The following is a 24994-nucleotide window of genomic DNA, read 5'->3' as shown; positions in this document are numbered from 1 at the left end:
ATCATAAAACACAGCAGTAGATTGCAACAAAACAACGGCCACATGATGCTGCTTTAAAACGATGGATCTCAAGCGAGGATATTTCATTTTTTTTAAAACATCTGTTGCTTCAACTTGTCTCTCCTTGTGCATCTCTGGTGGTAAACCAGTCACCAGTTATGGTTTGAGGGAAACATATTTTCTGCCAGATTGTGTTTCTTTGTAATGTGTCACAATTATGTTTCTAATTAACATATATTTATTTTATTGCTTTACTGTCGCTCCTTTTCAGCCGACCAATCACATATTAGATGGGCTTGTCACCGTGGTAACCCGGAAAATGGGGAAGAAGCTTCAAACTTTTAGTGAAAAAGTCGCATTTTAACCCAAACCAAGTTATTTTGGTGCCTAAACTTAACCGTGCTTCTAACATGTAGAAGTGTCAGACAAAGTGTGATATTGTACTGAACTTTGCACGTAATTTTGGTGCCGAAACGAAACTGGAAAGAGAGTTGAGACTCTGGTTTATGCCTCCATCCTTCACTATCACCTCCTAAAACATGGATTTGGTGGCTGTTTCAAACAAAAATACATTTGTTTCTAAATGAATTGATGTTCCCCTCCAAAGAGAATGCAGTTTAGTTGTACAGGAACACTATTTGTTGAGACAGGGTTGCTAAAGATGTGAGGAAGAGTCGAGGACGTACAAACTGAGAACTAAGAGGAGGAGGAAACCTTTAGGTGACACGATGGAGGTTTCTTCTTCGTATAGTTTGCATCCTGGTCTTACCCGAACAGTGAAGGTTCGACCGCCGACTCGATCTCTGGCCTCCAAGACGACGGGATTCAGGCCGCTGGCTTTCAACAACTTTGCTGCACTCAAACCTGCAGAAAGATGAAGAAACAAACACACAGGTGAGCGATACAGAACATTTCTGGCATGTGGAATTTAATTCTCTTTGCAGTTTTTCACAGTAAGAGCACAGATTAGCGAAAGGAGGCGTGGACTTTCATTCATAGGGGAGTTTTTGGCGCCTCCCAAAGACGTTTCAGTCGGAAACCGAAGGAGACTCAGCAGCAGGAAAATGATTAGAACTGAAAATAAAGACATAATGTCTTTTTAACCACCAGTTTGCTGATTTTGGTCCTATTTACTCAGCATAATAGATGTATTTGTTCAGAAGTAACAGGAAAATGCATTACTTCCTATCAGGTAAGGTTCATTCACTCCGCACAGATCAAACATGGTCAGAGTCAAAGGCCAGTTCTGAGCCAACAGAAACCTGAGAGGTCTGTCAGACGTTATGACAGGACGGTTTTGTGCCACACCTTCCTTCAAAGAAGCTTTTCATCATGTCTTTGTGAGGTCTGTGCTGCGTGATTAGGTAACTTTCAGACAGATTAGATGGATGAAGGGGATTATTTGGGAAATCTGGCTAGAAAGATGAAGATGAAAGCAGTTTTTATTATAGTCGCAAATCTGGTGTCCCTTCTGCTAGTGCTGTGAAATGCTGGATGTTTGTCAGAATAATTTAGCTTTTCAGCCTTTATATTGTAATGTTTTAACCTTATGAATCCCCAAAACCAATGGCGGGTTTGAAATGCATGTTATGTTTTTTTGAAAAATCTGCAAAATTGCACCTTTCATGCGAGTGAGAAACTGTAAAAACAGAAAAATTGACTGACATTCTACTTTAAAATGGTCTTTGAGCTACTTGCCTGTGGCATAAAATAAAATAAATAATATAAAAATTGGGATTTTTAATCAAAATCACTTTATTCTACATCCCTCAATTAAATATTCATCTGTGGTCCTTTAACTAATCACATATGTTTGCTTCCACTGGGAAAATTAGTCTAATCTGAGGTCAAAATTTTCCATATTTAATCAAAATCACTTTATTTCACAGGGTCTCATTAAAAAAAATCACCAAAATTAAACCACTGGCACCAGATTCTAAAGAAACTAAACGTTTTGCACTCAGAAAGCAACTAAAAGTCAAAAATTCTGAGACTTTTCGGCTCAACTGCAAGTAGTGTTTCCACAAAGCAGAGAGGAGACAGCAAGAGACATCAAGAGGAAAATACTGAACCAATAGGATAAAATTAATGCAGCATGGCACATAAACAGTAAACAGAGGAGCAAATTGTTGGAGATACATTCGGCATGGTGAAACATCTTTCAACAGCTGATGTGCAGACAATTATTTACAGAAATTAAACTTGTTTTCATAATTTATGTAATTATTGTTTGCCATATCGCACAAAAAGGCAACAGATTCCTGAGAAACTAGAAATTCTGCACTCAAAAAGCAACCAAACATCAAAACTTTGGGACTTTTCGGCTGAATTGCAGGCAGTGTTTCCACAGAACAGAGAAGAGATGACGAGAAAGACTGAGACTAAAGCAAAACCCCCAACGGTAGGCTTGAAACGCATGTTGTCTTTAAAAAAAATGCCAAAATGAGACCCTTTATCAGAGTTACAAACTGTAAAGCAGAAAAATTTGTTGGATTTTCCACTTTCTGACGGTCATCAAATGTATCATGTGTGATGTGAGGTTCCATCAGGAAAAATAAACATACAAAAAAGCATAATGTGACCGAGAGGGGAATAAAACAAACTGGATGAATAAAATTACTGGAGCATGGGTCAGAAACAGTAAACAGAGGAGCAAATTGTTGAAGATACATTCAGCATGGTGAAACATCTTCATAGTGTTGGTGTGCAGATAAATATTTAGAGAAATTCAACTTTTTATCAGTCTATTTGGTCATTATCACTGCATCATGCAGCACAAAAACACATTTCTGAGTTCTTTCTATATCTAGTCGAGGTGCAGGACTTGAAAAATGAGCCCACGGTGAGTAAAAATGAGACAGAAGGTGGAGGGTTAAATGATATTTGCTTTTGAAAAGACTTGAAAGAGAGCCGTGGGAAAGATGGGAGAGCAGGAAACAGCGAATCAGAAAGCAGCTGACCGGCTCAGGGTCATGTGATCACGTGAGGAGAAGCAAAGAGTGGAGCTCGACTTCCAGATTGTAAGGAAACAAAAAATCTGCTTTTCACACATTGACCTCAAGGCAAACTCTGTCAGAGCTTTAATTCAATCAGACGTAACAGAAGTGAACTTAGGCACACACATGTATGCATACACAGGGGATTAGCATGTAGCATGTGGCTCAACAGTGTGGAGGTCAAATGCATAGAGGCCACATACACTGGAAAGGGATTTATATAAGATACTGCTGCTGGTCTATAGGGCCCTACATGGCCAAAAGTATGTGGACACCCAAACATCTCACCTAAAACGGCTTTTTAGAACAAACCCACAGGTGTTACTATGCTACTTTACCAGCTTCTACTCTTCTGGTTTAGTATTTTCTTTAGGTTTAATGATTCTGGCTGCAGGAATTTAATCCAGTTAAACCATAACAGCTAATTTTGGTCACTAATGTTCAAGTTCAAGTGGCACAAGCTGTTGTTTTTCCCACTTTGAATCCCCAGTTCAACCCTAAGAAAATAGAAGACTTCTAAAGTTCTTTTTTGAAAGCTGGCATTAAAATAGTGACAGAATCTCAAATAACGGCCACTATCAAGCTGTTTTCAAATACATTCCAGGATCCCTAGCTTTTATCAATAGGACTTTATAGGAAAAATCTACTTATGAAGGAAAATATTTTTAAAAATTATGTAAAACAGCAAGGTTGAAATGCTGAAGTTCAGTGATTTGCTGTTATTTGAAAGAAATTGATATATTTTAAGGACTGAAGTTTTTTTTTAGACTCTTATTTTACATATTTAAAAAAATACAAAAAGAACTACTAAAATCTAAAAAAGAAAACATACATTTGCACATTGAAAGTAAAAAAGGGCCAAAACTGCAACCTGTAACAGTATTTCATTCTTTTACAATGTGTGACGGTGAAATGACACTTTTCATGTATTTAAATCAGCAAAAAATCTCTATTTTACAGATATTTGCAGTTATTTCCACTGCATTTAACACTTTTGAGTAGTAGAAGTGTGTTTTCTGACACCCTTGCTGCCAGATTTTCTGAGTTTTTTAGGGATTGTTTTTCACAGTGTAGATTTCTATCAAATTTTTTATTAAATAAGACAACACAGACTCACTGCCTCCACAATACTCAAACTGATCACGCATGTTAGCCTCTAAACCCCCTTTATTTTTATTTATTCAGTGGTGCAGTCATATTAAAAGAGGAAGAACCTTCTTCAAACTGTTTACGCAAAGTTAGAAGCACAAAATCTAAAATATGACAGTGAGAAATGGTATTAAAAGGACCTTTTCTAAGCTCAAAAGTTGATGCACGTCCACCTACTTTTGGCCATGTCCTGTTTTTAGCCTGTGTCTCGTCCAAATCTTACAACAAAAGCAGGAGGTAGCTTGCAGCAGAAATATGTCAGCAGGCACCAACACACATCTGTGCAAATGTTTTCCTGGCCTTCGCTCTAAATTCCCCTCTTCCCTCGCCATCTTCACCCCCCGTCCGCTCTCCCTCCAAATCCTGCTAAGCCCCGCTGCAGCGAGCGAGGTTTATGTGAGTTTAAACACAGTTTGTTCTGCATTACCCAACTTCAGCCTCCCCTCCCTGTGCAAACACGCCCAGCCCGCCAGGCCTGCGCAGGAAGCATTAGCCCTGACCAGAGGACGCTTCCACAATCTTCCCCCGTTAAATCGATGCTATTACCTGCGCTCAGCTCCAAAGGTCAGCGTCTGCCTTGGAAAACAAAGAGCATCTGTCTGCATCTCTTGTTTATGCCTACAGCAAATCAGCGCAGAAAGTAGCTCCCTGTTGGGCTTTGATCACACGGCTTGTTTGTCCTAATTAAGGCTTTTTCTTTTTGTCTAATAAAAAAGCTTTTGTGGCAGATCGGTATAAAGCGATCATCATTTCAAAGAGACTGAGCTTCTCTCCTGTTGTCCACCTCCGTCCTGCCTCCACGACATGAAGACGGCTGAAAATATCGACATGCTGAGACTGTTTCTGAGCTTCTTCGGCCGAGAGGACGGACGGATTGAAATGCAGCTCAGGCAGAAGCAGAAAAGAAAGAAAGCATGACATTACGTGTGAGGAATTTTTGTTGCGAAAATACGAAAATGTGCAAAGGAATAAATCAAACAACTCCAGCAACAAAACAATCACAATGAAATCACCACACATGGAATCAGTTTGCTGGTTTTTCACTGCTGCATTCTGTGTTTGTTATTTCTTGGACATCTGCACAGAAAGACTGACTGTCTGTGCAGCTGTTTCTTCAGCTGTAACACACAATCACAAGCATTCAAAACAACATTTGTCTGCATTAAAACAAAAGTGCACAAGGAAAGGAACAAAAATTATGATATCTAAACTCTCAGAAACCCCCAACATCAGACTTGAAACGCATGTTCTCTTTTAAAAAAATCGTCAAAATAACACAATTTATCATAGTCAAACGCTAAACAGAAAAATTCATCAGATTTTCCACTTTCTTGTAGTTCTTGAATGCATCATGTGTGACGTGTGGTTCCATCAGAAAAAATACATCATCAAACTCACTTCATTAGTAGTAAATATTCCAGTGAGATGTGTACAATAATCTGCCTGCACCAGAATCTGTTAAAAAAAAAAAAAAAAAACACTAAAAAAATTGTGCTTTTCTCAGCACAACTGTGACAAAAATTCTGCAAGTTTTCAGATGAACTGCAGGCAGTGTTTCCACAGAACGGAGAGGAGACGACACAAGAGAGTGAAATCAAAATGAAACATACTGGATCAATAGAATAAATGCAGCATGGCTCTAAACAGCAAACAGAGGAGCAAGTTGTTGGAAGATACATTCAGCATGGTGAAACATCTTTACAGAGTCGATGTGCAGAGCAGAGTGAAACATGCTGTGATTGTAGAGACTGTAAAAATGTAAGTAGGCCTAGTTAAACAGATAGTTTTTTAAAAATAATTTATGGCATTCTAACTGTGAGTTCTCTCTCCTTCTAGTCATGGTTGTGTTGTTTCCATGGAGGTGCAGGACTTTATGTTGTAGTGAAAAATGAGCCCACAATGACTGAAAATGTGAGAAAGTGAGAAAATACTATTGGAGTTTGTGCAACCAAAAACACAGCGTTGGGCTATGCGTGATAAACTCTTTAAAAACCATTAGGAATATGCTTGTTTTTTATTGTAATATAACTGATTTTTGGAGTCTTGAAGACTTTAATATTCATTTGGCCACCTGACTGGTATTTTATGACACAGTTGAAAACCTATTCTTTCATCTTTAAACAGGATTAAGTTTTTCCATTCTGCCTCCAGCCATTAAAATAAGCATGAAGCGGCTGTGGATGGAGGAAAAGATCAGCCAACTCTTTGTAGAAACCATGAAGATTCAAAGAAAGCAGATTCCTCCTCCTCGCTACAAGCCAGATTTCCAGTGCTGTTAGAGTCTTTCTGCACCTAAAGACATGAGCGATATTTATCAGCCGCCTTGAAGCGCAGTCTTCCTGTCATCTGAGCACAGCTGGAACTTTTTGCCGTTTCATCGATATGCATTTAAAGAGGGATCTGACAGGAGGAGGGAGGAGATCTGGTCAGTGATTGTACTGTACATGAGGCTACACAGCAGGAAGTGGGAGGGAAGATTCAGCACCTGCAAGAAAACCAGGATCAGTTTGTTCTTTGGTTGATCTCAGCGACAGCAACCAAGAAAAAAAGTGTGCACTGAGGCAGAAAGAAAGTAAAGGGAGATGTGGAGCAGAGAATCCTGGCATTTCTACCTCCTACAGCGTTGGAAGGTCATCGTAGGGTGAGATAAGATCTGAACCTGAAGACAGGCTCAGGTCTGCAGAGGTTAAAGGGGAGCACAGACCAAAGGTGGTAACCTGCTCTAACCTGGAGGATAATTTGGGATGATGTCAGCTATCAGTTGCAAGGGCTCATTTTTCACATATAAAGTCCTGCACCTCTATGGAATCAACACAAGTAGAGAGAACTCAACAGTGTTTGTTGTGCGTCACGACCCACTAAGAAAGCCATAAATCATAAAAAAGGAAAAAAGTTCAATTTATTTCATGATTAATTTTGGAAAAATTGCCAAAGCTGGAATGAACATGCAAAACATTGTCCCAATAATAACAAATAGTTTCATAAATATAAAGGCTGTTTACTGGGCTGCGTTCATGTCACATGACTTGCGAGTTTCTTTAACTTTATTCACAGCAAAAAAGTCTGAACAATACAGGTGGACGTCAAAGCTACAGGAATGATTATTTTGTGGTGCACTCATTTGCTATTTACTTCTATTCTGAGTTGAAAAATGCTTTTGTTTAGGTGAAAAAACTAACAGTTAATCAGAGGTAAAGTTCATGGTTTGGGTTCAAATACACTCATGCAAATGTAAAAACACAAAACTCTGGTTGTTTTCACTGTTTTTCTACAGGAAAAGCCCAGAAAAATGGGATTTTAGGAGAAAATATGTTTTGCATTATGGACCACTGTAGCTTTTACACAATATTAAAAGACCTGACTCTTGCTCCACATGAATGTAAATTTTAAAAAACTAAAACCTTCAGCTTCATAAGCAGGAAATCCACATCCATGTAAAGACTCTCAGCTGCTTTTATTCTTCTCTGGTCCGATTTATTATTTATACTAAGGAATGAAATAATCAGAACTCACATGAATCCTGTTATTAAACCACATCAGTTGAGCTGAAACACAAAAACAAAAAAAAGCTCAAAAAGCTCTGGTTGTTTTCCCTGTTTTTCAATTAGAAAACTCCCTAAAAAAATGTATTTTTCTAGCTGCTCACAGCTGTTACCAATACTGGACAAAAAACATGTGGCTCCGCATGCTATAGATAATTTATTTATTCATTTGTTTCCATGCGAGTCACCTTGCAGCTTTGTGGAAACACTGCCTGCAGTTCAGTCTAAAAGTTTCTTGAATTTGTGTGGCTTGACAGTTGGTTACAGTTGAGTCATTCATGGCTATTCTGTTGAGCTGAAGAGTGCAACATTTTTTGATTTGTACAGAATCTGTTGCAAATTTCTAGTGAATATTGAAGCAGGACGTAGTCTAAAGTGATTTTGATGAAATCTCACAAGTTTAAGCTCAGATTTGGTTAATTTCACATCAGAAATCTAATGACTTTCTGTTTTTACAGTTTCTGGCTGTGATAATTGGTGTAATTTTGGATTTTTTAAAGATAACATGCCTCTCATGCCTTAGAGAGTTAAAGTTCCTGAAGTCCACGTAGACTCATCAAAGCCGCCCAGATAACATTCAACATATTTGATATTTAGAAGTTCAAATCTGGACCGTGCTACTGGTCAGAGCAGTTTTAGCCTGTGAAGCTAACGTTAGCTCCCACTATCAAAAGTTACAGTTAAAATATTACCTTCAGTTGTTGCTGAAGACACAAACCTTGTTGAATGCAACATTTCTCATCCAGATTTGTTTCTAATTTAGCTTATTCACAGTGCAAAGCATCATGAGCATCACAGCAAGATGTTGCTCCACAGACTCCATTTAGTTTCCATCTGTTTCCCCATGAGGACGTGCTGCTCTGCTCCGTCTGACACCAGAAACTTAATCATAATATCCTGCAGCCTGACTCGTTTAAATCTGACAATTTAACATCACCAGGACTGTTTATTAAACCGCTAATAATTCACCTTTCGTGTGTCTGTTTGTATCAGTTCATCTTTTTAAGTTCCGTACAAATGTGTTTAATGAATCTTTACCACCAATAGCAGACACACAGATTTGATTTCTCAGGTGGAGTTGAGTTATTTAAGCTCTCTGAGTACAAACTGAAGCCATGCAGCAGAGCAGAGCTGTCTGCTGCTGTAATGTGGGTTAACTCTGAGTCTCTCTTTGCTGCAGGTTGTCCTGTTGTGTCTCAGTTTGTGTATTTGTGCTGCTGATTCACTGCCGCTGCAGCACCTTGAGGCTCTGCTTGACCTAATTGTCTGGTGTCTCAGGAAGAACAAATGCAACCGACTGTGAGGGTTTCTGCTTTCAGACTCGACGGTAAGTTCCTCTGATTTCTGGGTTCTTTCTGAAGCTGCTTGACTGGAGTTTCTGGAGCTTTTTGTGCAGATCCACAGCAGAGATGCAGAGCTACAAACAAACATGCTGTTTTTCATCCTGAGACGGGGGCAGACACAGTTTCCTTGACAACAGTAATTGTTAAGATGGAGCCACTTGGCAGGAACAGACCGGAGAAAAGCCCCCTTTGTCTTCAGCTGCTCCTGGACTGAATCACTTTATAATTCAACATGAAACACACACAGTCCGACAAATCTCACAGAAACGCTGCAGCACATCTCAGACAAGATTTCCAACAAGTTCTTCTACTTGCACATCCAGATGCTTCAACTAAATAAAGTTTTCCAATGTCAACCTTCCTCTCACACTAAATTGGACTCATTTCCATGCAACACTTAACTAGAAGGATATTTTTTTGTAAGTTAACCAGTGATTGTATTTGTACAGACGCAAGCATCCCGATTATAATCTTGTTCTCCAGGTTTCTGTGTCCTGAACAAACCTAAAAAGCCTTCATTCTGGTTTTAAACCCTCCAAACCTGCTAACTGGAGAACTCAGCAAGAAACTTTAACACTGCATATTGATGACAAAAAACATGGAAGCGTCTAACTTTAAGACTGATGGAGAAACTGAATATAAAGGTGAATTTATTTCAGAAAATATCTGTACAGGAGTCAACGGCAAGACAAGCAAGAAAAGCACTCAGACAGCACAGTTGCTCAGTCATTGTATCATTTCCAACGGATGAAATTTTGAAAAAATTTGTGGCAGAAATCACGGCAACATAGAATGTGGCCATTTAATGTAGATGTATTCACAAACAAAATGAACTTGCGTTGAGTACAGGTGTGTGTTATGCATGTGTACGTTATGTACGGATACCGAATCACGTGACCTAAATATGTAGCAGACGGTGGGAATTGATGGGACTCAGAAACACCCCCACAATTTAATCAATTCTTCCTTGTTTCATTTCCAACGGATGGATTTGTAGAAGGACCACAATCATGTGATCGTCAGCAGGCAGCTGACATAGTGTTCACTTGTTGTCATAGTTACAGTGATGCTGTGACGCTATCTCACAATGATACAGAAATCTTTAACAAATCCGTGGATCCAGACTATAAGCTGCATCACTGCCAAAATCTTATCACTTGGTCCTTGTGTCATTTCTGACCTTCCCTGAAAATTTCATCCAAATCCGTTAGTTCATTTTTGAATAATGTTGCTCACAGACAGACAGACGGACAAACGTAACATACCGTCACATAACTTTGCCGCATTCCCTGGCGGAGTAAAAAGCAAAACAAGCATAAACACGTCAGCAGCCACAGTCAAGTTTAATTTAAATTTAAGGATTTACTGATTTAAAGTTGCTATTTAGGTTTTAAATATATATAAATCTGTAACTGGGACACTAGTATGGACATATACTGATGCCAAAAATCACAGAAGTATCTAACTTTAAGACTGATGAAGAAACTGAAAATAGAGGTCAATTTATTTAGGCAAAAATATGTAAAGGAGTCAACAGCAAGACAACAAAACAAACAATGTCAGCAGCCAGAGTCAAGTTTAATTTAAACTGAAGATTGTCCAATTTACTGGTTTAAAATTTAGATTTAACACATTAATCAGTAACTTGGACATGAGTATATATGATGTAAACGTGGACATAAAGAACCAGATTAGTTTCAGAAATATAAAGGCTGTTTACTGGGCTGCATTCATGTCACGTGACTTGTGAATTTCTTTAACTTTCCACATAAAAGCAGCAAAAAAGGTCAGAATAATACAGTTGGAGGTCTAATCTACAGGACTGACTGTTTTGTGGTGCATTCATTCACTATTTATTTCCATTTTGAATGGAAATGTGCTTTTGTTTAGGTGAAAAAATAACAGTTAATTAGAGATAAAGTTTGTGGTCTTGGTTCAAATATACTCATACAAATGTGAAACACAAAACTCTGGTTGTTTTCTCTGTTTTTCTGTTAGAAAAGCCCCTAAAAAACGCGACATTTGGTGGAAATATGTTGCAATATGTTGAAATGTCATATCTTTTACACGATTTTAAGAGACCTAGCTCAATTTCCATGTAAATGTAAATGAAACAAACTAAAAACCATCAGCTTCATAAACAGGAAACCATGTAAAGACTCTCAGCTGCTTTTATTATTCTCTAGTCTGATTTATTATTTACATTTAGGAATGAAATAATCAGGACTCACATGAATGGTGTTGTTAAACCACATTAGCTGAGCTGCAGAGTTAAATCTCGACCATCATGTTTGTCTGATCATTTTTATCTCTATGCTGCTTCTGTTTTCTATCATCTGACTCTCTCTTTATTCCACCTCCAGCTCTCCACAGTGACATTTGTCTTTTCACTTCTAATTTCTCCGCTTGTCTTTTGTCTTCCGGTGTTTCCAGCTGCAATAATCTAAATCACATTAGCAGCGATCAGAGCTGATGTGCAGCTTTAAAATCCAAATCTGCTGCTTCTTTACGTCCTGCAGAGTTTGTAGCTGAAGCAGTTTGAGTTTATTTGCTTTTCTTTACACCACGTTTGGTGTCAAGATAGCATATAACTATTCAGATTACGAGCAAAAATGTTACATTTTTTTACATGATATTCTGTAAAAAAATTGCACCAATGACAATATATTGCACTGATTTTACATCTGTAAACATCTGTCTACTTGCACACCAGCCAGGCAGTATTTTATTACTGTATTACACTGTAAATTTTTTTTTTTTGCAAATTTTAAGGTGAAAACTGTCAAACTATGACAGTCAAAATCTGTAAACTCTAAAACACTTTGATCCAGTTTATATCACATTTAATCATCCTAAATAAGGTATTGAAGCTGTATTTTTTAGATTTTTTCTCTCGAAAAAATACATTTCCCTACTCTTGTACAGTTATTTGTTGGAAAATGCTGTAATATGGATAACATGTATACTGTAATTTTTGCATTTATTTCTTGAAAAAAATAACATTTTTCACAGTTAAATTTACATATTTTTGTTCTGATAATGGAAACATGGTAATATTTAGAACAAGTAACATTTTTGCATTTATTTCATGTAAAAATTACAGTTTGTACCGGTCAAATTGATGTACTTTTGAGCTATTAACAGACATATGCTTTAATATTTATGACAGCTATAACCACAATTTATTTATTCATTAATAAACTAATTATCACATGTTAAAAGCACTAAATGTAGTGCTGATAATGGAACAATGCTGTAATATTTATAATTGGATACAAAAACTTTATTCTATAGGCATTTTCATGTAAATTTTTAAGTAAACATTTTTTTAAATGTTAAAAAAATTTTAACAGTACAATATGGAATGAAGAACATTTTTAACCATAAAATCAACAGTATCAACACATTTCTTTACTGTAAATGAAGAAAATGTTTTACTGTAATTTTACGGCAGCGTTCTGGCAACCACAGCTGCTGGAATTTTACTGTAAAAATAAGAATTTTTAATTTCTTTTTTTTAAAAGTGTGCACTATCTGGTGCACTGCATGGCTTGTTTCTTAGTGTCTTTATGTTTTTCTACTGTGTCTTGCATGTTTGCATCAGTGTCAGTGCCGTCTGTGTGCTGCACATGTGGCAGAAATGACAATAAAGTTGACTTGACTTTGAAGATTTTGAGATACTTTGAGTATTTTCTCTTTTTAAAGCCCTTTTTTGAAACACTCTGTCATATACCTTCACTGCCTGTCAAGAAAACGATTATTTAAAACACGTTCTTGTGAAACCAGAGTCTAGTCGTCGATCATGTCCTCAGTGACAGAAAAATCCTTAACAGCATCTTTAGTCTGCTGTCAGAGAAGCGATACGGAGCTGCTTAAACGCTGCCGATGTGACATTTGGTTTCCCGACACGTCTCGACAAAATGTTCTTTTCACAGGAACACAAACCAAAAATCCAATAGCAGCTGAGTGACAGCGAGCCTCTGAAAGGCTTCGTATCGATCCCAGATGGAGACATTTAACAGACATGCAGCAATCACACCTTCTCCGCCTCACGTTGTCGACACCAACACACTGATCGGATGTTTACGGCAACAAACCCAGGAGCAGTATTGATCACACCGCAGCTGGAAACAGACAGATCTGGCAGAAAGCAGCGTGTTCAGGTTGCCTTCAGGTTTCGTCTGTGAATAATTTATTAAGGTGCTTTGGTCGCCTGATATTGTGTTGCATCCTGGAAATAGTTCTAGTCGACTCTCGGAAGACGTTTGAATGAAGGTGGATGATTTTCAGAGGACAAAAGGATCATGCAGATGAATTTACAGCTTTAAATTGTGCAACGTTTCAACATTATTGTCTTTATCAGAGGCAAAGTGGACAAAGACATGAGGAAAACAGATGAAAGTTACATTTTTAGGTACATTTTGAACATAAAATAGTAGAAAAGGTTAACAGAGATGTAAAAAAAAGCATTTTTTTGCTAGTTTTTACACTTGCCCAAGGTGGTTTTGGAGTTTTTCTAAAAAGAATTAAGGCTCATATGTTCTGCTAATCAGCTGTTCCTGATGACTTTTGCTCCATTTTTCTCTCATAGATGTAAAAAGTTGGGTTTGTTTCTTGTTCTTCTTGGTGTTTTTTCTTAGCAGTTTGCAAAAAAAAATGGTTTTGTTTCCGTGTTCTTGGGCACAAGCTGTGAATGGAAACAAGCCCAATTCACATTTTCTCCAACTTTTTTTTGCAAGACTTTAGAATTTTGCTTCAAATTTGCTTGACAATCATACGCTGATTAGTTCCCAACCTTTAACTGTGCAACTTTTGAAACACTAAAACCTGCACAGACTTATCTCACCTTACAGCTGCAGGATTTCAGGATGTCAGTTCTTAATGGTTGAAAATGGTACGAAAACAAAAATCTAAAAAGTGAAAAAGTGTAACTTGTGTTTTATTTGATCGGCTGCTCATCTGGTCACTAACAGTTTGCATATTTTTGCAAACTGCTAAAAGTCAACAGTCGTGAGCTCTAAATCCTGGTGTTGACTGAAAATACAAACAATTCTGCAAACACGCAATAAATAACGACGCTGTCCCTGAACAATCCCTGCTCAGTTTGTGCATATTTTGTAGAAGTGGGAACATCACCAGCGCTGCTATGAACTCTGGGTAAGTACTTCAGAGAAGATATGTGGAATCCCAGATCTGTTGCACAATAATGTTGAAACGCCCACATCAGAGCCTGACGCCTTTGATGATTTAACTGTGGAACGGCACCTTAAAGATCTGGATTTGGAACTTTGGGTGTAATTCTGCCATTTCCACTGAAAGTTTCATGCAGGATTTATCTTCCCCTTTAGCTATCTGCATTTTACTGTTTTCAGTTCACTTTTCACAACATTTAACTGCAAAATAAACTTGTTTCTGTATTTAAATCAGCAAAAAAAATCGTATTTTACAGATATTTGGGGTTATTTGAAAGAAAAAATATGAATTAATTTACTTTTTCTTGTTTTTTCTTCACAAATAATGCCAATTCACTGTTTTAATTTATTTAAAATCAGCTAAAAATAGAATTATTTTCCAGATATTTGCCATTATCTTTATATATTTTTTAACATTATAGTATTTTCTTTAAACACGTTTTTGCTGAAAGATTTTCACATTTTTGGGTTGGTTTTTTTTTTTGGACAGTTTACAAACCTCACCAGAACTGAGGAAAGATATCAAGGGATTAACATCAGATCGGAAACAAGGCCTAAGAGTCCAGATCTCTCTGAAAGTTACAAGAATAAAAGTTACAAAGGCTTAGAATTAATCAGTGGGTTCCAGTCTTTTCATCCTCGAGCTGAAAACACAAAGACTCAGCTTTAGTTTGCTGCATGTACATGCAGACAACCCTGATATATGTATTTATTGAGAATTTTAAAAAAAAAGATAACGACACTACGATGTCAATATTAATCTACAACATATGACAATATATAATCAGTCATAATTACATGGGTGTGATCTCACTTCCTCATCTGATTCTCTGTATAAAATCAAATCAGTGAATCATTTTTTTGTCGTATTTTCCCTTCAAGCAAACACTGAACGCAGCTTTTATTCAGACAATGACTGAAACACAATTCTGCCAAACAAACACTGAACAGAAAAGAGGAAAGTGGGAACGTTTCCCTCAGAACACCTGCATCAAACCTCTCTTAGATACAGACGATGACTCTTCCAGTTGTGCAAACATCCATCAGCCTCTCACACAATCACGGCCACCGTTTAGACGAGCAGCACAGCTGAGACTGCAGACGCACATTTCACATCGAAGGCAAACACAGCGGCGCAGGCATGCAGAAAATTACAGACGGAAACACACATGAGCCGTGCATATAATGGCTGCATCTGGCAGCTCGGCCTGTTGTTTGCACAGCTGGACGGAGAAAGTGGACATCCAGGATTGCAGCCACGTTGATTGTAATGAGACAAATTGTAAGAGAAGGTAGAAGCTGAAGACCAACAGCAGACTGAAGATCAACAGCTGGCCTTAAAAGGCAGCGAATGATGAGTAGAAGGTTTTATTCCAAAAGACTAAAGCTGCTAAAATCCTGCAGCTTTTCAAAGAAAACAGAAAAAGGTCAACAAAGATGTGAGGATTGAGGGAGGACAGAGTGGAGGAATGAAGGTACTTTGTTAGAGATTTTCCTTTTTCTGCTACTTTATACCTCAACTAACAGCTGGAGTTACTCAGAAGATGAAGGTTTTATATGCCAATCATATTACAAGGTTTTAAAAAAACAACTCTGCATACATATTTAAAACTGTCTCTACTTCTACTAGATGAAACACTGGAAAAAAACTATAAAATACACCTTAATGCGTGAGTGAAATGAAACTGCGCTAGAGTACTTTTAGTTTTGACACCTTCAAGTACAATTTCCTGCCAATTAACTTTTACATGTAATGGAGTATTAAATATTACTTACAGGGTCTCAGCTTTTCTTTCATTCCTGGATTTGAGGCACAACCCGGGATTCAAGTGTCAGGACTGACAACATAGAGTCGACTTTTCATTGTGCTACAGCTCAGCTCTCATACATCATAGTTATGTGCATGTTTCTGTTTGTGTGCTGGCATTTATGTCCTTGGCCAGATCTCTATTTTTACGATAAAAGTGGAGCAGACTAGCAATAAGACTAGAGATGTCCAGATAGTGTTTTTTTGCACCCAATCTTATTATCTACTGACACAGATCCCAGTCTGATACAATTTTTCTTGGAAAAAAACACACTTCAAGTGCATTAAAATTATTGAAATAAATCCAATGTACATTTCTTGCAATGCATCAAGGAAAAAAAATAGATTTTTGCATCCAAACTGTTGTACATTACATAGGTGATGAGGAACCTGGTTGTGAAGCTCCAGTAGGTCTGACATGTAACCTGATGAGGGTAGGGTGTAGGGTAAGCACCAAAAGATGGTACAAAACCCTGTATTCTCTATATGCACGTCAGAAAATGTCTTTTAGATTAGCTGTAGTACCTGGCTGCACCACCAGGAGGTTTACTGTTTGATACTGTAGAGACCAGAGGAGGCGTAACTCAGACTGCAGGTAGATCATGTTGGCAAGCTGAGTGCATTGTGAAAGTTAAGCTAGCAATGGGCACCATGACAAAGACTTCTGTGATGCTTAATAGCCTCCAGCTACTGACAGTTCGTGTTGGCATGCAGAGAACATTGTGAGAGTTTATTTTGTGACGGGCACCATGACAGAGAGTTCTGTGATGCTTAATGGGATTAACTAGAAAAGTGTTTCTATATCCCAGCGACACATGGGACAAAACTGTCTTCCCAGTGCTAATCTTGCGCCCGTTCACTACAACAGCAATAACAGCAAAGCACAAATATTCACTTTGCCAAAACTGTGTTATCAGTTAACTGATAATGCTGGTGATTATTAAGAAGATGATTTAAAATTTGCAGTCTATATCCTGCTGCCTGTATGACAGCAGTGGTAACAAAGAACTGACTTTAGGCTTTTGCTAATGCCAATCAGTTAAGAAATGTCTCGATCCTAACTAAGATAAACACACCTTAAACTAGTCACGTACACTCAGATGTGCCTGAACACAATAACTTTCATCTCCTGCAGGCCCAGACTTGAGATACACTTTCCATATCTGCTACAGTCCATATTAATTAAACTATTATCTGCTCAAGTCTGCAATAGCCTGCATTGCTGCAAGTAGTGAGCTGGAATATATGTACAAATCTATACAAGAAATTTATACAAAGCTGTGATTTTACTCCGTTGTGAATTTGCACACTGACAACTGCAGATACTGTGGTGACATAACAGTTGTTACGTTACTTTCTAGTATTCTTGAAGTCCACACTACTGCCCTGCATGTGCACTATTGCCCTCGTCGTGTTGTCACAGGCACTAATTTTGGGGTTTAAGTCTACAGAGGGCTTCATGTGGACTCTCACTGACTTTGCTTATGTGGAAAATATCAAACTAGCCTAAAAACAACAACAACTACACATCTATAGTGTCCGTAATGTCTAGAATCAATGTTTAACTCTTACCTGAAGAACAGGTACCACTTCATGCACTTTAACCTGCAATAACTGATGTTTTTGGCTACTTATATTGTCCAACATGCACCAATTATAGTTACATATAATATATATTGCAAAAAAATATGCTTGGGGTTCATTAGAAATGGTGTTATCACATAGTTTTTTCAAAGCGGTCTGCAGCACATGTAGCAGAGTACGTAACCCAGCTGAGCAGACGGTGGTTCAGAGGTGTCCACAAATGTATATTTATATAAAGAACACTGGCTGATATAGAAAAATCTGAATTTAAAATCAATATATCTGCACTGACGGGAACCACAACAGTTAATTGTGGGTCGTTCAGCTAAACAAAGAGCTAAAACTCACCATGAAGCTCAGAAGAAAGCAGCATACTGAGCTGATTCTTCTCTGTGGCTCCATTACTAAGAGCATTGTTTTCACACTGTCTTTTCATGCTTTGTTTTTATTTAACATATCAGTTACAGCTGTTTAAGAAATATGCCAAAATTACTACGTGGATGAGCCAACATGTGCAAGAACTGTGGGATGTTAGTGACAAGCAGAGGAACTAAACTCAACCAACACGCCTACACTGAAAGGAAACACGAAAATTAACCAAATCGCGGAAAAGGATTCCAGTTTCCAAGTCCTGTTACCTCAGAATGCTTCTTTTACTATGTAAACACACATCAGTGAATAGACAGAACCTAACAGACATATGCTTCTTCATGGGAATCCACACACTGGTGCAGCATTGACACAACAGAACCTGGCACTGGACCATTTCCCAGCCCTGAAACTCGACAAATAAACATCACTGCTGCACAACAAGGACAGGAAAATGGTTTAACTCATGCAGGTTTGGCCATTAATTCAATCAGTTATGTTAAAACTCTGTTCACAAATGTACTTTCCAAGAAGAAAATACTTAAAACAGGACAATACACCAAAGCTGCAAATAATAAACCTATAAACCAAACAGAGACTGCAAAAATATACTAAAGGAACTTGGGGGATGAATTTGAAGTTTTCAGATTTTGCCTGGGTCACATTGTGTTTGCTCACTTTTCATTTTACATTTACAGCACAATTAGCAATTCATAAATCCTGGAGTTTAGAATATACAGTCATGGAAAAAATTATCAGATCACCCTTGTTTCTTCAATTTGTTGTTCATTTTAATGCCTGCACAACGAAAGGTATACTACCTGAATAATACAAAGACAAATGAACCAGGTCATGTACAGGGCTATTCTTAAAAAACAATCTTCTTCCATCAGCTAGAAAACTCTTTTCTGCCCCCAATGACTGAATTTTCTACCAAGACAATGTCCCTTACCACACGGCAAGGTCAGTTAAAGCCTGGATGGAGAACCAGAACATTTAAACCATGCCTTGGCTGCTCAATCACCGGATCTAAATCCAATTGAAAATCTGTGGAAAATCATCAAACGCAAAATAGAGAACCACAAGACCAAAAACAAAGCAAATTTGCTTGAATTTGTGCAACAGGAATGGGCTGCTGTGACAGCAGAACAATGTCAGTGGAGAGCATGGCAAGATGCATGACTGCAGTCATCAAAACCTATGATTATGCAATCAAGTACTAACTCCTGTGTGGATCATGTGACTAAAACAGACAGAAAAGAAAACATGGAATCCTAAAAGCACTGTTTTTGGCAGTACAATGCTATAGCTAATGATGTAAGAACTTATACAACATCACACATTTGATGGTATTTCATTAGGAAATGCTTGATTGCATGTTTTAAATGTATTCCACCGTGAATGCTTAACTAGTTTGACTTAATTACATTTCTAATATAAAATAATAACTAAAATTCTCCAAAAATCCAGCTCATGTTAAAATACCTAAATCACAACTGGATATTTTCCCCAAATCTTTCAGCTATAATCTGTGTTTACTTTTCCTTCATTAAAGCATGACTTACACATTTGTCAAAATGGTGTGTTTGTCCCTTTTTAAAAATTGACTTTATTGCTCTCCTTTGACTGTTCAGTTCTAGTTCAGACTCTTAGGATGTAGACTTCTGGTATTTTCGCTGCACATTTCCTGCGACTTTCTCCTCCACTTACACTATCTACATGATAAGATTTTCGAAACAATAACAAATGCTGAGCGCTAAAAATGTAAAGTTTTGAAGATGAATTTACCATTTTACTGAGAGTAGTCGCTACCCTGTGAACAAATCTTGTGGCAAAACTTGTCTACCATCTCTATTTTGAAGGGGCACCATCACTGCATCCTGGGCTGAGCACCAACCAAGAAGATTACGACTGGTTTAAAGAAATAAAAACAACCCGAGTGCTCTTCCTTTTATAGCAGAATGATAAGGAGGTGTAGTCAGACCATTCTCTAGTGTCAACTTAGCATTTATTCTCCCTTCTCCTATGTATGGACATGTGAGACTTCTTCAGTAATGACGAATAAGAGATGATAAAAAAAAATGCACATATGACCAACTGATTCCTTCAGCAATTAGTTTAACAGGGTTCATCCTACGCTTTTCTTTTATCTTTTGCTCTCAGGCTGCAAACTGACTGCAAAGAGACTTCCGTTCTTCCACAAAAGCAGAGCGTTTTTCAAAATCCAGCATTCAAAGTGCTTCACAAGAGCAGCAAAATAAAACAGACAAGTTGTAAAATCATCAAGTTTTACCAGAAGCCAGATGCAGTTTAGCGTATAAAAACCAAACACGGAACTGGAAAGAGACGAGAAGTAAAAGACGGTTCGAAGCCAAGTAAAATCAGGGAAGCAGTCTGTTAAAAGTATGTTTTTGCAGACATTATTTCTGAGCTTTAAAAAAAGCTAATAAAAGCCTTGAAAGTAGTCTTAAAATCTATCGTAAAACAGACTGGGTGCAGGTTGGGAGAGTCTGAAACAGAAGTGATGTGTTCGTGTCTGTTGGTTGAGGTTAAAATCCTGAATTCAGTGAAGTTTTTTGGGTCTACATGTTGCCTGAGACCTGCAGAAACACCTCAGTACAGTAAAAGTTATTCATTGTTGGAATGTTTCTCAGCAATCACTGATTCTCTGGACCTTTTCCCATTCACAGCAGTACATCTTGTCTATAAACGTGGACGTGCTGCTCAGTAATTTGACCAAGCAGACATGAAAACTGTCCTCAGGAGACCTGAGCTGTAAAATCTATTGCACAAGTTGTAATTTTATAGTCATTTAACTTTACTCCTGACTCCTCTGGTTATAAAGGATGAATCTGGCGGAGTTTATGGGACCTTGAATGCAGCCCAGTTCTCTAAATCATCTGCAGCACAGTTCACCGATCATCTGAACTCAGCGTGGTGGAAATAAGCCCATTTATGTTTCACCACCTTAACTTCCCTGTTGACTCTCCCTGCAAACACTCATTTCCCTTTCTCCCTTCTCCTTCTTATCTCTCAGCATTACATTTCCCACATTCAAGGGCCCAAACAGGAGGAAGTGGTTTCCCTCCTTCTCTCGCCCATTATTCCTGTGTTCCGCTCTCTTCCTCCCCCTCCTTCGTCTTCCTCGGCATCCTTCAGGCTGCTGGTTTGATAACAGGCTGTCACAAGCGTTTAGTGTTTTCTCAGAAAGCTGCTGCTGCCCCTGCAGGGCTGCTGAGCTGCTGCTGGACAGCAGAACCACAACTGGATTTGCAGGCGAACAGGGAGACGTCTCAGGAGGAAGGGCGAGAAGCGGGAGAGGGAAAAGAGCATTCCCTCTCCCCCACATTTCCTCCGTCCTGTGATTGGACGGCCATTATTATGTGCGGGAGCCACTAAAGGGCAGCAGCGTAAACCGATAGTGTAATTACGAGACCCGAGGGAGGCGAGGCCGAGCTGCCGGGGTCTCCTGGTGTTATTAAATAAACTTTTTCTTCCTGTAGCATTTGTTTAGCCTGTTTGACTGCGATATGAACTGACACTGACCTAAATTCTTCGCCGTCTGACAGACAGGAAGGCAGTGGACGGAGCTGTCAGGGCAGCAGAGGGAACAGAAAGCACAGAGGTTCACTCGCCGTCAGGAAAAACAAGTTCAGTTAACAGATCCTCAAATCCTCTTGAGTTTACACCTAAAAGCCAGACTGATCATCTGCACGGGTGTTTGCAGAAACACAGCGAGAAACAGCTGCAGCCAGGATTTCATACAACATGCTCAAATGTGATGCAAACTGAAAAAATGTTGCAAAAAAAAATGTTAAAAAAGAAATGAAAATGAGGCCTGTTTCCACTAATTGCAAAGTGTCGTCAAAAAATGGTGCTGAGGGGAACCTGAATGTTAAAAAAAAAAAAAAAAAAAAAAAAAACGCGAAAGAAGCCAGAAATTAAACCAGAAGAAGCAAATTAAATGAGAAAAATGGAGTGAAATCTTCAGGAATTATACTCAATCAGGAACATTTGAATGATTCTTTCATGTCAGCTGATATCAGACATGTTTCATGCTGTCTGGAGACAAAAACAATGAAATAAACAGCTGATTAACATGTGAGTTAAATGTTTTCTTCATCTACATTTATGTGGAAAGGGTGTTTCCTTCTTCCCTGAAGCACTATCTGATCAAAGAAAGAGTAAAAAAAAAATCACCCAGAATGAGAGTAAAAACTTTAACTTTTGTATAATTAGAGAGCTTTTTCTGACATCTGTCGTTTCCAGTGACTTTCTGCTCATGCAATACTTCAAAATGTACAAAAATCTGCAACCAAAAACGTGGCTATAGAATATAAAATGACCCTCAAACCCAAAGCTGTTATGATCTGCATCTTTCCTAGATCTATCATCAATCAAACCACCTAAAGAGTGTTATTTTTTCTTAAATTTTGCCATTTCCATGAACTTTATCTAATAAATGTGCATAAAAACACTTTACTGAAGCACATTTAGTGATTCAGGTTATTCATGCGACACCATTATTCTGCTCCGACCATGATTATGATTATTGATGGTTGCTCTGAACAACAAATGCTGCTGTTACTCGTTTTTACATTTTTCACTCCGTCTTTTTACTTCAGTTTTATTTATATGGCACTAATTTCCAACATAAATTCCTTTTCTCACAGGACTATTTCTACCGAGTGAAACTCGTGATTTAAAAATTGGCCCCACATGTTTATTTAATTTACGGACATTATTCCCGGATATTATATAACTGGCTGCCACATAATAACTGCTGAGCCCATTGAAAGGCAGTAAAGTGTTTCTCACTAAATACTGTATGCATTTGATCATCCCTTTGAGATTTGTTCTGATGGATTTGAGATTTATCATTACTGTGCAGCTACATGAATTTGAAAAATATGCTGGACTTTTATTTATAATCAACAACAGCAGCCTCAATAGATCTCGAGCAAGAAAGAGGCAGAAGAAAAGCAAATAATTTTTACTTCACAAACCACTGGCATGACTGATTTGTGTGGGATTAAGGTCACAAACCACCTCGTAAATGAACAAATTGAACAGATTATCATGATTCGAATCCAAACTTCACATAGTGAGGCCGAGAAGTTATATTTTTATATTATAAAGAGAAACCCAACAAATGCTGCCTAAGAGAATCAGAGGAAAAACAAATCTCTTTGAAATGGAACAAAAGCAGAACCAGACGAGGAGGAAGGAGGTCAGATGTCCGCCTCACCGGGTCGGGGCAAGACAAAGAAAAGGAGAAAATCTAATGAGATAACAGCAGTCTGTGGAGGTTTTTTGTTGGTATATGTGTAAAATTACAGTCTGCAAAAATAGAAAATGCAACAATAGGCGACTTTATACTAAAGGAACTTCTGGAAGGTTTGAGGTGACATGAATCCTTTAAGCCTCAGTGTGTGATCCAACAACTTCAACCTCAAAACTATGTGTGAAAACAGCAACAAACAGAAGTTACTGAATGTATCTCCAGGTCTATGTAGGAAATAGAACAATGAAGGCTGATATGTTAAGACATATGGGGAATTTTATGTTGTTGTTGTTCATGTTTAAACAGTCAGTTTTTTAGAAGCACCTAATCCAGAGCAGTTGATTTTTTATGGCCAAAAATTTGCCCTGACACATCCAGGTTGCCCAAAGTGGCCTAAAATTTCCAATGCATGAATATTATAGACATACTTATTGACAGAAAATAAATGTACCAAGACAGCGTGCTACTATATGAAGCTGCAAAGGGTTTTGTTCTACAGATCAGCAGCCAGGATGCCAATAATCAGCCTGTATTTGACTCTAGGTGTTGCAGCAGCAGCAGCAGCAGATGTGACCAGATGTAACAGCTCTGAACCTAAAGCAGCTTTAATCAGCTGCACATTCACATGTCGGCCGTAGAGGTGCAACCAGGAGTCATCTGTGACCCCCTCCCTCCACTTCCTCTTATGTAATACAAAGTGAGCTCCGGCTGATTAGCTGTTACTTAACGCGGACCGAGGAACAGCGTGGATCCGTGGACCACAGCCTCCCCAGCGGGCCACACCCATCTCCAAAGCCAGCCTTTCATCGCGATCTCACCTGGAAAGTTACACGACCGAGTCCCGCACGGCCGTGACGCGCACGGACACACGCACAAACACCTGCCAAAGTGCTCCAAAACCGCCTGCGTGCTCGCTCCTGCTGCGCTTCGTGTCTCCAGCGGAGCAAACACACAACAACAGCAGCAGCAGCTTCCACAACGTGGAGAAAACACAGCCGCAATCAGCCACATGAAAATCTGAGTAATCCTCAGCTGACTGCGGATTCAGCTCCGGAGCCACTTCACGGCCAGAAAGACAAAAAATACACGAGTGGGTTCTTGTGCAACAGTTGTCTGCTCTCCTCTCGCACGAAGCGCATCAGGAGCTGCGCCCGCGGTTCGGACTCAAAGCTGCTGAAAGTTTCTCACCTGAGATGCCTCCTCCGATCACGATCACATCGTAGGTGTTGCTGGGTGCCGTCATGGTGCTGGGTGCTGCTCGTCTCCCCGCTCTGCCGTGAACGCGGGGCGCACGGAGGAGCGCATCTGTATTAAAAGCGGCGGCCAGGCCCACAGCGCGCAGACTCCGCCCACGGATAGTAGCTGAGTGGAGGCTGGATTACGAGGAAGTGTCGCCAACCTGCACCGACCCCACATTCACCTCATTCACATGCACCGTGCGCGTTGGCAGCAGCGCCAGACTTTGCGCCTGGTTATCTGCTCTTATCTGCGGCAGAACGCACAGCGTTGATCCACTGCAATAAATCTTCTAATCACACTGTCAGAATTTAAATATGTAGCACTTTTTTTGGTCCCCAAAGGTACATTAACCTCCACAAAAGTTACCAAAAAGTAGTGTTTCTGTGCCCAAAAAAGCTCCCTATAAGCGGCTCTGCGTAACAAACATGCAGCTGATAAAATGTTATAGAACAATCTGGTGCCAAAACAATGAAACTGTCAGAACTGTTC

General features: G+C 38.8%; 1 protein-coding gene across 1 annotated transcript in view; it reads right to left on the bottom strand.

Moving 5' to 3' along the window:
- Positions 1-24611, bottom strand: part of mao (monoamine oxidase) — a 51495-nt gene extending 26884 nt beyond the window's left edge. The window contains exons 1-2 of the mRNA XM_023263140.3: positions 24455-24611; positions 770-864 (exon numbers count right to left, since the gene is read on the bottom strand). Of these exons, the coding sequence (XP_023118908.2) occupies positions 770-864; positions 24455-24509 (150 nt within the window). The 5' untranslated portion in view covers positions 24510-24611. The remainder of the gene's footprint in view (positions 1-769; positions 865-24454) is intronic.
- Between the last annotated feature and the right edge of the window lie 383 nt (positions 24612-24994).

The sequence above is a fragment of the Amphiprion ocellaris genome, chromosome 11 (assembly GCF_022539595.1).
Source record: "Amphiprion ocellaris isolate individual 3 ecotype Okinawa chromosome 11, ASM2253959v1, whole genome shotgun sequence".
Classification (NCBI taxonomy): domain Eukaryota; kingdom Metazoa; phylum Chordata; class Actinopteri; family Pomacentridae; genus Amphiprion; species Amphiprion ocellaris.
The sequence above is the reverse complement of the archived record's forward strand: the minus strand, read 5'-3'. Positions and strand labels throughout refer to the sequence as shown.